Below are 12,458 nucleotides of genomic sequence, written 5' to 3' on the forward strand. Positions count from 1 at the left end.
AGGACTATGAAGGCTTATAACTTGCCCAGAGTTAAGGAAATAGACATGACAGTACAAATAGCTATTTAATAAATATTTGTCTATCTATAGTGGGTATTTTCTGTATCATTTGTTATGAAAATTAAGTATTTAAGACTTGGAGGCCTTGACAAATAAAGTTCAATTACTGCTGTCATATATTCATGTGTAATGTACCTTTGAGAATTCCCAACAATTCCATTGGATTAAAAAAACAAAAAACTTTATTTTAGACATATGAAGTAGTATGACACGTTTAACATAAGAATGAACAGTTTACATACCAGGACTTCTTGAATCCCTCAAGCAGGTAGGAGATTCCATATGAAGCAGGGCTTCAGCAGCTTCAATTGTCTTATCTGTACAGTGTGCATTACTGCTATGAACTGATGCTTCCACTGAAGGAAAAATAAGTTCTACTCAATTAAAAATACACTAAACACATGACTAAAACATATTACTAAGAAATAAACATATTCACTCCTGAAAGAGAAATGAAAAATAAATATAAAATAACACGAGTAACTCTAAGCCATTGATATCTATTCGTCTATATAAATTACAGAAATAATTTTTAAAAAGCTAATATCTACATTTTATAAAATGAATACTGATATAAAATGAATATTGATTATAAAGTAACCAATGACATTGATTAGAAATTACTGAGAAGTTGGCCAGGCATGGTGGTTCATGCCTGTAATCCCAGCACTCTGGGAGGCCAAGGAGGGTAGACCTTGGTCAGGAGTTGAAGACCAGCCTGACCAACATGGTGAAACCCCGTCTCTACCAAAAAATGAAAAATTAGCTGAGTGTGGTGGCACATGCCTGTAATCCCAGCTACTCGAGAGGCTGAGGCTGGAGAATCGCTTGAACCCAGGAGGTAGAGGTTGCAGTGAGCTGAGATCGCACCACTGCACTCCAGCCTGGGCGACAGAGTGAGACTCTGTCTCAAAACAACAACAACAAAAGAAATTACTGAGAAGTTTCTGAATCTTACTCAAAGGAAAACAAAGAAAAGATCCTTGAAATTTGAACCCTGCATCAATTTTAGGCCAATACTAACTTGTGGGAAGGGAGGAAGGGTCAGGGAGAGGCTGGTTGTAGATTAAAAACCCTGTGAGGGCAATTATATATTTTGATGTATTGCCATTAAAGCCAGGGCACCTAACAGAATCATGCTGCGCTAATTTAATCAATTAATTCAATTCTTATAGACCCTCTTGAATGACTGAGTAGAGTAAGCCCTCCGTGTCCAAGGGTTCTGCATTAGCAGAGTCAAACAACCTCAGATTGAAAATATTGCAGGGGGGCCGGGTGTGGTGGCTCACGCCTGTAATCCCAGCACTTTGAGAGGCCAAGGCGTGCGGATCACGAGGTCAAGAGATCGAGACCATCCTGACCAACATGGTGAAACTCCATCTCTATCAAAAACATAAAAATTAGCCGGGCGTGGTGGTGGGCACCTGTAGTCCCAGCTACTCAGGAGGCTGAGGCAGGAGAATCGCTTGAACCTGGGAGGCGGAGGTTGCAGTGAGCCAAGATCACACCATTGCACTCCAGCCTGGGCGACAGAGTGAGACACTGTCTCAAAAAAAAAAAAAAAAAAAAGGAAATATTGCAGGGGAGGGGGAGGCATTAAAAAAATACAACAATTAAAAATACAGTGTAAATACTACAGCATTTTGTATAAGGGACTTGACTGAGCATTCTAGGATTTTGGTATCTGCCAGGTGGAGGAGGCATCCTGGAACCAATACCCCAGGTATACTGAGGGACAACTGTACTCTCCAGGCAGAGGTGACTAAAGATGGATAACAACATGCATTATATTTACTGCCAGAGTACTTGAGAACTTTCTTTATAATTAACCTCGCTGTCTTCAGAGCCTCAGTGGGTTTTAACCTAAGACTTTTTCTTAGAGTTTATTCTTCCCATGAGGACTTCAAATTCTACCACCCTTTGTATCTCTCCTCTTCTAGCACTTCCTTTATGCTTTGCTGATTATGTTACTTGTAAAACAATGTGTACAGCAGTCAGTGTTTTGGGCTTTCAGCTCCAACAGCTTGGGTTCCAGTCTCTGCCACTTATTTCTGTTACCTGAGGTAAGCAACTTAATCTCTCTCATAGAGCAAGAATATGATAATTTCTTATCATTCCTGTAAGATTATAAACTTCTTGAGGTCTGGGGGGCTAGCTTAACCCATCTTTACATATACCATGGTTCCCAACATAGACTTTTCATGGAGCAGACATGCGGATTTTTATTTTTATTTTTTTTGAGACAGAGTCTCACTCTGTTGCCCAGGCTGGAGTGCAGTGGCATGATCTAGCTCACTGCAACCTCCACCTCTCAGGTTCAAGCGATTCTTCTGCCTCAGCCTCCTGAGTAGCTGGGATTACAGGCACATGCCACCACACCGGGTTAATTTTTGTATTTTTAGTAGAGACGGGGTTTCACCATGTTGGCCAGGCTGGTTTCGAACTCCTGACCTCAGGTGATACACCCGCCTCGGCCTCTCAAAGTGCTGGGATTACAGGCATGAGCCATCACGCCAGGCAGATATTTATTTTATGTACTGAATTAAGGACAGACAACCCACTGACCTTACAAGAAAATCAGCAATTCAAGAACAAATTTTATTATCTTAATAATATATTAATTTCACATCCTGACTTAAAATGTTGAACAGTTAACTTAGTAAGACGTTCTGAAACATGAATATTTAAGAGTCTCTAACTTGACAGATTTTAAGATGTCCCCTAAAGGAACTAAAAGTAAATGTTTATACAAATTTCATAAAGTCATATTACAAATTCATAAGCACTATACACTAACGATATGAATCTTTTAAAATTGTTTCCAGGAAACTTTTAATTGGGGGAAAAAATCCAGTTCATCTCAAAGTTCCCTAAATGCTAAAGCCTCAGTCTTAAACAACAGTCATTTGGAAAGCATTTATTTTAAAAATCCAATGACTGTTTTACCACCTGTTGCACATCATCCACAAGGTACTGGGTCTCTCCAGTTGCTCTTTCCATTTATGGAAATCTGTTCAAAGCTAAATGGTTCCAGAGAGGCAGCCAAACCTCTAAGTAAATCTATCTTTAGGTGACCCTGCTTACTCTTATCTGCAGCTTCACTGAAGCAAAGGATTCAATCAGCCTGTGTAGCTCAACTTTAAGAAAACTTAGCATTATTAAGTATAAGACATATTATCATTCTCAATTATTGTTTTCAAAGTGCCTCCCTACAATACTCACATACACTAAGAAAAAAAAAACCCTTCAATTCTCCAGTTTTTAAAATTTATTCTAGCAAGCATTCTCTTTAAAGTCTGCTCGTGTTGCAATTTAGCTCTTGTCTTAGGTGCTATTAATAAACTATCCTGGGTAAACTAATTCCTTATGTAATTGTATTAAGACACACCCTAAAACTTTACCATATTAAAATCAGAGCTTCAAGTATTCAATAATAATACAGCAAGAGAATTTTACCAGTTTTTTTAATGTTTCAAGTTATAAACAAAATGAAATTTGCCTAACAGGTACATATTACGTGCCCTGAATTCTTACGTAGTTTGAGGCACATTTTCAAAACCATGATGTTGTGTTATTAAAATTGTTATGTCAATGGAAATTACTTCTTCAAGGTGTAATTCTTGCACATATTTCTGACCTCAACTTCCCCTTCCCCCCTAAAATTCAACATATTATATCTCAGAAATATTTTATATTTACAGAGTAAAATACATACTTAGAAAATTTACTCATTCATACTTTAAATTTACGATGACAACATAAAATATGCGTAAATTACCTATGAAGTTATCAGCCAGAAGATCTAATACTCTATGTACAACTGACAAATCGTTGCTGACATTTACCATGTGCCCAGACCCTGTGCTATAAACCTGACACAAGTGTGAACAGATCTCTGGCCTCATGAAGCTTATACTACTATAGGCTGGGCATGCCTTATCCAAAATGCTTAGGACCAGAAGTGTTTCAGATTTCGAATTTAAAAAAATATATATCTGCACTATATATTTCCAGTGGAACATCTCAAATCTAAAAATCCAAAATGCTTTAATGAGCACTTCCTTTGAGTGTCACATCAGTGCTCAGTTTCAGATTTTAGAACGCTCAATCTACAGTTCAGAGAGCATTAAATGGAAGATATTTCAAAACTAAATAAAAATGTAAAATAAACTTACTTTGTAAGTTACAAGCATGTTAAGAGGAACACTGATTACTTTTTTACTGCTTACTAATTTTATCTCATCATTTTTATTTACTAACTAAAATAATGCAAAATACAAAAATCTAAGAGGCTGTTCTCAGATCAATTTACAATAATGTACTAATGCCAGTTTCCAAAACTTAACACATTTTGTAAAAGTGAGCACTATCTTTTTATTTTTGTTTACATAAGTCAAGTAACTTTTAACAGAAATTTAAGAAATATTTCTCCTACTTGTTTCTGTAATTCAAAAAAAAAAACAATACTATTTTGTTCAGATCAATAATTCAAATAAAATTTCAACTATAATTTTGCACATTTAAGAATAAGCATGAATTTAACAGTGTTGTGCAATCAAAGTAAGCAAGCTACAAGCAAGAGCTGAAAAGTAGAATTCCTTATCTTACTTAAAACTTGACTTACTGGTATCTTTCTATATCTATGAAATTTATAGAAGGAAAAAATAAATAACTCATTTTAAAAATAGAAACAATGAAGCTAAAAGTAGTCTGACAGGTATCATTTTCTAGTTACCACTGGTAGTGGCTATTGCTGGTCAATCCCCCTTGAAATAAATTTCAAGAACTGTTTTACTTTTTATTACAGTACCAAAAATAATATTTGCTTGTACCTTCATTTAATATTGGTAAATATCTTCTTGTTCCATTTCTATCTTTCTAATCAACCGGTGTTTGTATGGTACTGAAGACTATTCCAGACTCACTCAACAGCTGTTACAAAATACCAAACTTGGTAATTAAGTCTGACAAGAGGCATACCTCTCAGCTTTGCATAAGAGAATGCTGGCAATGGATCTAGTTCATAAAAATGTTCTCAAGTCAAAAATAAAATTTAGTAGCAATTTAGTTTGAGAGCAGTGAAAAAAAATTAGAAAACACTTCATTAGGTGATAGTGGTATTCTCCTATAAGCAACACTATAAACTAATAGTACAAGGTCTTCAGTCAACTGCAGCACCTGATTTACCACTACTTATCCTCTAATGCCCCAAAGCTATACCAGTAATAGGTAAATGAAGAATACAAATGAATGCAATAAAAAGGGGGAAAAGGTAATTAAAGGTCTGGAATACTCCATCTTCACCTTTTCCCCCTTGACCTTTTAATCAATATACTTGCATTATAAAGTATAAAAAGGAAAAAGAATGGCAATTCTTTTTTTTTTTTTTTTTACACTCTCGGAGGGGGAGAGCGAACTGCCCTCTGCAAGATGAGATCAGCCAGAAATTAAGTTTAAATTAATTAAAATTAAAAATTGAGTTTCTTAGCTACATTTTAAGTACTCAGATACATGCGGCTAGTGGCTACCATACAGTACAGACCTAAACAACACTGTAATTCAGCTATCCTCCAACCTTTTTTATCTGAGGACACTTTTACACTCAAAATACTGAAGACCTCGAGATTTTATCTGTATTTATCATATTTGAAATTACAAAGAAAACTTCAAAATTATTAATTCATTTAAAATAATACACCCATTACTGCAACCATAAATATTTTTTATGAAAAATAACTGTTTTTTGAGACAAGGTCTCGCTCTGTTGCTCAGGTTGGAATGCAGTGGCATGATCATGGTTCACTGTAGCTTAGACCTCCTGGGGTGTGATCCTCCCACCTCAGCGTCTCAAGTAGATGAGACCACAGGCACGCATCAGCACACCCAGCTAATTTTTTGATTTTTTTTTTTAGAGACGAGGGTCTCACTATGTTGTCCAGGCTGGTCTCAAACTCCCAGACTCAAGAGATCCTCCTGCCTTGGCCTCCCAAAGTGCTGGGATTACAGGCATAAATCACCATGCCTGGCCAAAAATAACTTAAAATAAAAAACAAAAAGTAAGTAGCTCTGTTTTTTACATTTTTGCAAATCTTATTATACTTGATTTAATAGAAGGCAGCTGAATTCTCCTTCCTCTTTCAATCTATTGGAACAACCCATCTATACATAGCTCCTAACTCCTCTGTACACTTTTGAAAGTGACAAGGCAAATAATGTCTTAGTATTATTTTCAAAACAGTTTTGTCTTTACAGATCCTGTGAAAGGCTCTTGGGACTCCCAGAATCCGGGTCAGAGAGTTTGGTTTTTGAGAAGCGCAGCTGTAATTCATCATCAACTGTAATTAATAACAACCAAATTCTATCCCCATGCTTACATAAGTTTTAGCTTCTAAACATAAACATCAGGGTGTAGATGACAAATTATGATTCTAGCCTAGGAGCTGTGGCTCACACCTATAATCTTAGCACTTTGGGAGGCCAAGACGGGTGGATCACCTGAGGTCAGGATTTTAAGACCAGCCTGGCCAACATGGTAAAACCCCATTTCTACTAAAAATACAAAAATTAGCCAGGCGTGGTGGCTCACGCCTGTAATCCCAGCTACTTGGGAGGCTGAAGTGGGAGAATCACTTGAACCTGGGAAGCAGAAGTGAGCCAAGATTGTGCCACTGCACTCCAGGCTGGGCGACAGAGGGAGAGACTCCATCTCAAAAAATAAAATAAATGTAAAAAAAATAAAAATTATGATTCTGTAAGTAAAACAGTATTTGTCTACTCACAGATAAATGGTTTTTAAAAAGCTCTTCTTAAGCATTTCTTTGCATCCTTTTGAACATTTTGCTATAGATGACACAAGGAATCATTTTAAACAATTATCAAACATGAGGAATTATTTTAAATAGTTATCAAGAACATTCTGCTGCCTGCCCTTCTCCACCAACCAAATTTGTTTCTAAAATAGTTTTATGTTGAATGATTCTGATTGGCTATTTACACACTGACTCATGTGACCATGTAACTCAGTTTTTACATGAATTTTAGTACCAATGCTGCAATGAATTGTGAAGGGTAATTTCTTAAATTCATTTTCAAATGAGCTTTTTAAAAAGAAAACTAGTGTCATTCCTTGAGTTTCATTTTAATGTATCTATTCACATACTGCTTTTAACTTCTTTTTATACTGCTAATTTTTTTCAATTTGATCTTTTCAAGATTGAGACTACATATTCCAATTTTTAGTAAATCAGAAATGAGATTTTCAATTTCATAATGAACTTTAGTAAAATAGATTTGTTTTCTGTCAGTGAAAATATTTAGGCTAAATTTCCAGAAAAATTTCACCTTCATTTAATAACTGCATTGTTGACCAAAACTTCTGATTACCTTATTTCGCAAATGTAAAAATAAAATAAAATAAGAAAAGACAAATAAAGGAAAAAGTCAAGGAAGGTATACTTGAGAATAAGGCAGAAATCTTCCAGAAAATCCAGACTGTTCATACATAATACTTTAACATAAATATTAGGAAAGTAATGCTAGACATTTGTTTTTCCTATATTAAGCTATATACACTAGAAATGAGCCTAAATTATTAATTAGACTATATTACAGACTTAAACATATGAAGAGCCTCAAGTTCCAATTTGGCACACATTTTTATTTTCAAAGACTGGATAAAAGAAGTTAACCTACCAATTACATAACGAACTTATAGACATATTCATTCACATGGTGTAATATTAGAAAAAAAAAAAAAAACCCCAAGGAGAAGCCCTACCTTTCCATTAAGTATTTCCAAGCCACTTATTTTAGAGCTTTAAAAGTCATTAGCAATCATCTAGTCAACCCTGTCTTCTTAGAGAAAAATGAAGCCCTAAAGATGTTAAGTCACTAGCTAGTTTAGTGACAGCTAGATATAGATCCTCAACTCTTCAGGGTCAAGGCTCGTTCTCATACATCATATTGTCCATGAAATTTTAAAGTACGTCGAGTCTTTACTACAAACATACTTCGTAAAATGACAGTGAGTTTTAATAAATAAGCTTATTTATTTCATCCTTTACTCAAACTCCTCTGGCAGCATAAATGTTTACAGCTAAAGGAATGCATACGTGATACTTAACGCCTCAAAAGGAAGAAAAGCAAAAGTACATTCGAGCTTAACATGTACCTTAACATGTAGCGACAGTGATAATATTAAGTGTTATATACTTGCTTAGAAACAAGTTATGCTGAAAATATTAACCTAAAGCTTATCTCCTCTAGTAGTTGTATAAATATCATTCTACACTAATCATCAACCCATTATAGCAATCACTGGAACTATTTTTTACATTTATACATTATATAGATTTTCACCTGTCTCCCCAGACTGTAAAATCTTTGTGAGGAAGAATTCTGTCACACCTGATGACCTCCCTCAAGGAGATAAAAAGGTATTCTGTCCATTACACAAATACAAACTTTAGAAACATTATCCTACCAATGCTATTGAAAATTGGCAGCAATAAAAATTTAGAATCATGATTCCTAATCTTCTGGGCCATCTTTCCTCCCTAACTTTTAACACACTGAATAAACCTTGGGTAAATGAGCAAACCTCTCTCAAGTTTCCTTCTAAAATAAGGCTTGTAAGGGAGCTTCAGATTACATGAACATAATTGGTGACATAACTTGAAAATAACTGTATGTAAAACATATTCTTTACAGAACATTATTATCATAAACTTTAAGATTCGTATATAGTACAGAAATGCAGTAGAGCTGGAAAACAGCACTTTTTAAAACCCCTTATCAAAAGACAAAACTTTTGTCTTTTCAAACCACAGACAGTCTTTTATATACACACATATACACTCCAAGGAAAATACCTACAGGCCATATTCAGTTTCACCGGTAATTCCAAAAGCTTACGAAAAAATGGTTTCCAATGGCAAAGTGAAGCCCTCCTACCTTTACAGTATTTTTCAAAGTTTTGATGCAAAGGCATTCTAAGGTTCTTTCCGTGTGTTCGCAGCCACTGGAAACAACATCTCTTGAACTGTACATATTCAATATTCACAGAAATATCATTGACCCAACAACTTCACGTATCGTTAGTACCAATAATATAAAGCCAAAAATTCCATCCCTTAATTCGTATTGTAGTAATGGACAATATATACAAAGGAATCAAGTTCTCATTGTGCTCTCTTACTAAAGTTCTTGTTCTGACCAGAAAGCAACTGTCAAACAGATGTGTTTTAATCACTACTCAGTAAACTGCATTTTCCTTTGGAACCTCTGAAACACATATTTTTACTTTTTATAGAATAAAAGACTGGTCACCACTGTGTTGTATTCAATACATACATATTATTTCAGACTTTGAACCTAGAGCGCTTCCGTTAAATTTTGATACATGTGTTCATGATTACCCCCATCGAACTGAGTCACAGAGTTTTGCCAAGCAAACTACTAATTTCAAGTCCCTTACCTAAAAACAATGGATGGAAGACTGTTAAGATCTTTTACAGAATTACTGTTCCCTGAGTATTTCTCATCATCCACTTCCCATCCATGGCAATATGAAATAGGAACCGGGAAGAGGAACATGTATGCTTACTATTACAGTAAGTAAACAGTATTCAAGCAGTGCTACATCGATCCAGGGCCCTCACTGCGCTGTCTGCTATTAAGCAAAGCTGCTTTTTCTATGTAACTTAAGTCCGTGCCCTTCCGCTGCAGCAGTGGCGCCGCACATCCCCCACCCCTGCGGCCACTTCCGTGTTTACACTCCTCTTCCCTCCAATTCCATGCGTACATTGTCAGCTTCACTCCCGCCCAATCTTCATTGGCCCAGCGCGGGCCCGTAGTCCCGCCCCCAGAAATCAACGTTCTAATTTGGAACACCTCAGAGAGCAGATTGGAACCAGAGGCCTGTCAATCCCGTCCGTTCTGTCCTTTCCGAGGCGCTTCCGCTGTGGTGGGAGGTTTGGGAGCGGGGGGGTAGAGGGGAAGGGGGCAATTCCGTGCTGAGACTTCCCTAGGGCCAAGACTCCCTCCCTCCCGCCTCGCTCCTTAACATTCACCCACTGTTTACAAAAATAAATGTTCTTCTCTGACGCCGCAACCCTCCAGGTCAGGGGTACAAATATATTCCGTGTTCTTCCCATTCTCCCCCTAAAAAAACAACCCACGAGGGAAGGGGCATAAACCTAGTTTCTTCGCAGCCACCCGTTAAATGAGCAAAGGGAGGCGGGCCCCTGAAACATCATCCCGGTTACTCAACATTATTAAGTGACCCTGTCCAGGACCGTTACTCCTGAGACTGCATAAGGTGGGAATGTGCGGAGGAGGGAGGGTCAGAGCTTTTTTTTTTTTTTTTGGCGGGTATCGGTCCACCGGACATCGCCCCTGGCTGCCTGGTCCATGCGGAAGTCATGGAATTGTGGACGAAGTCTGAAGGGAGAACCGAGCGGGGGTGGCGAGCGTTCGCCGGAGAAGCCCGCCGCCCCCGAACGCGGGCAGCAGCGGCCTCTCCGGCCAGACAGCGTGGCAGGCGCAGCCGAGAGACAACAGCCTCACTCACTTCCTGGTTCCTCAGCAACTGGGGTGAAGCGCACAACTCGTCCGCCCCCGAGTGCCCAACTTAACCGCGGCTCCGTTCTCCAGCACCCGCTGCCAGCGCTCAGCCCGGCAGCTCCTGCTGCTGCTCGCCGAACCCACCCTGAAGCGACAGCGCCGGATTCGAGGCAGGTTACTCTCCAAGGTGATCACTTCCTGATTCGTCGCCTCCATTACTTCATTCACTCCCCCCTTTCCCCCAGCCGCCCCAGTGACTGTGAGGTGGACACTGTACCCCCAGCACAGACTGCTACAGGGGAGTCACCCCGCCTTCTGTGCACCCCCTCTCCTGCTGCACCGATGCACGGGAGAAAAGTTCCCCTGTCCTTACCGGCCCGGATGAGCAGATCCAGCTGGTTCGTGGGTCCCTCATGCAGAGACGTCGCCATGTTTATCCCGGGGCTGGAGCTGCTGCTTCACATTGACTTACACCGTGAGCAGCGGCGGCAGGGGAGGAGGCGGAACCCGCGGCCGGAGACACACGCCGTGCGACCGACACACACTCACGCACTCGCACACACTCCGACGCCCGGATCCTTGCGCGTCCTCCGACAGGAAGCCGAGGCCGGCCCGCCTCCCGCCGCCGGGCTGAGAAATCCCACCACCTAACGGCAGGGGCAGGGGCGGCGGCGGCGGCTGTGGCTGTGGCGGCCGCCGCAGCTGGCAACGCGATCCTTCCGCCCCGCGCCCAGACAGGAAGTCCCGGACGCTCGCTCCAGAGAGCGGCCGCAGCCTGCGGCGAGAGACACCTGAGGCTGGGAAACGGCTCCGGGAGCCGCGCGAGGACACAGCCCCTCGGCAGGAAGAGGCACATTTCACGCTCTGCGGAAGAAAAGTCTGCAATTGTCCCCCCTCTGGAAAAGAGCCATTAATCATATTTTCTTCCTGGAAGCAATCTAATACCTAGTCCTGCAGCTGTAAATAAAGGTGGCTATTTAACTTCTTTTGGCTTTTTCAAACCTTACGCAACATGTAACCAGTTCACTTGAAACATCTGCACTTTTAAGACAGGAACACCAACAAAGTCATACCTAGAACATATTCTGAAAGCATTACTTGGAAAATAAGGAGTTTCCAACTACTTTCTGAGACCAACTTCGTCCTTTTCCCTTAACATAAGTGTCAAAGAGCACATTAAACGGGTATTTAGTAAACAGAACACACCAACCTCTGGAAATGAGACTCCCCCAATATGCTAATCATGAAATTCATGTACCCTTTCATTTCTGTTTGGCTCACTTGGAAACAAATTTATATTGTCATTTACTTCAAAAAAAAGTAATTCTTGCTGAAAACTAACCTAATTACAAATACATATTAAAATACAATGGATGAGGGAGATAAATCGCCAATTTAATGACTATAAATTTACTGAACACAGGAAATCAAACCAATATAATGACGAATAACGCTTCATTAAAATGCTTCCCTGGTTTCAGAATTTAATAATACATAAATTGTTTGAAACAAAGGGTTATGCTAAAGTTGTCTGCACACAAAACTTACATAAAGGAACAGTGCCTCCTACAGAGTAAGTGCTCAATAAGTATTTGCTGAATAAACAAAAAGATCTGGCAGTTACAAATTTAAAATAACAAGGTGACAATTTTTATGATCCGAATTGACTGAACTGTGTAGAGAAAAAAATGTTTTCAGTGGTAACATTAATGTGATATCATCTTATAAAAGCTTGCCCAACATGAGTGCAGCATCAGAATGGATTTACATAGCCCATGACTATTTTTTCTCATTTCTCCTAATATTCATTTATTCTCTTGGTCCTTTTACCCTAC

The 12,458-nt window shown here is 39.0% G+C and overlaps 1 protein-coding gene across 43 annotated transcripts in view; it reads right to left on the minus strand.

Annotated features, from left to right (window-relative positions):
* ELF2 (E74 like ETS transcription factor 2) overlaps window positions 1–12,458 on the minus strand; it is a 120,123-nt gene that overhangs the window by 15,319 nt on the left and 92,346 nt on the right. For 37 of the 43 annotated variants that reach the window (XM_063809015.1, XM_063809019.1, XM_063809011.1 and 34 more), the window contains one exon: window positions 303–416. In XM_063809015.1, the coding sequence (XP_063665085.1) occupies window positions 303–416 (114 nt within the window). Of the gene's footprint in view, window positions 1–302; window positions 417–9,535; window positions 9,834–10,996; window positions 11,455–12,458 lie in introns of those variants that run through there. The other 6 variants (XM_009448297.5, XM_001137682.7, XM_001137597.7 and 3 more) reach the window with 5 other exon arrangements.

The sequence above is a fragment of the Pan troglodytes genome, chromosome 3, assembly GCF_028858775.2.
Source record: "Pan troglodytes isolate AG18354 chromosome 3, NHGRI_mPanTro3-v2.0_pri, whole genome shotgun sequence".
In the NCBI taxonomy this organism is placed as follows: Eukaryota; Metazoa; Chordata; class Mammalia; order Primates; family Hominidae; genus Pan; species Pan troglodytes.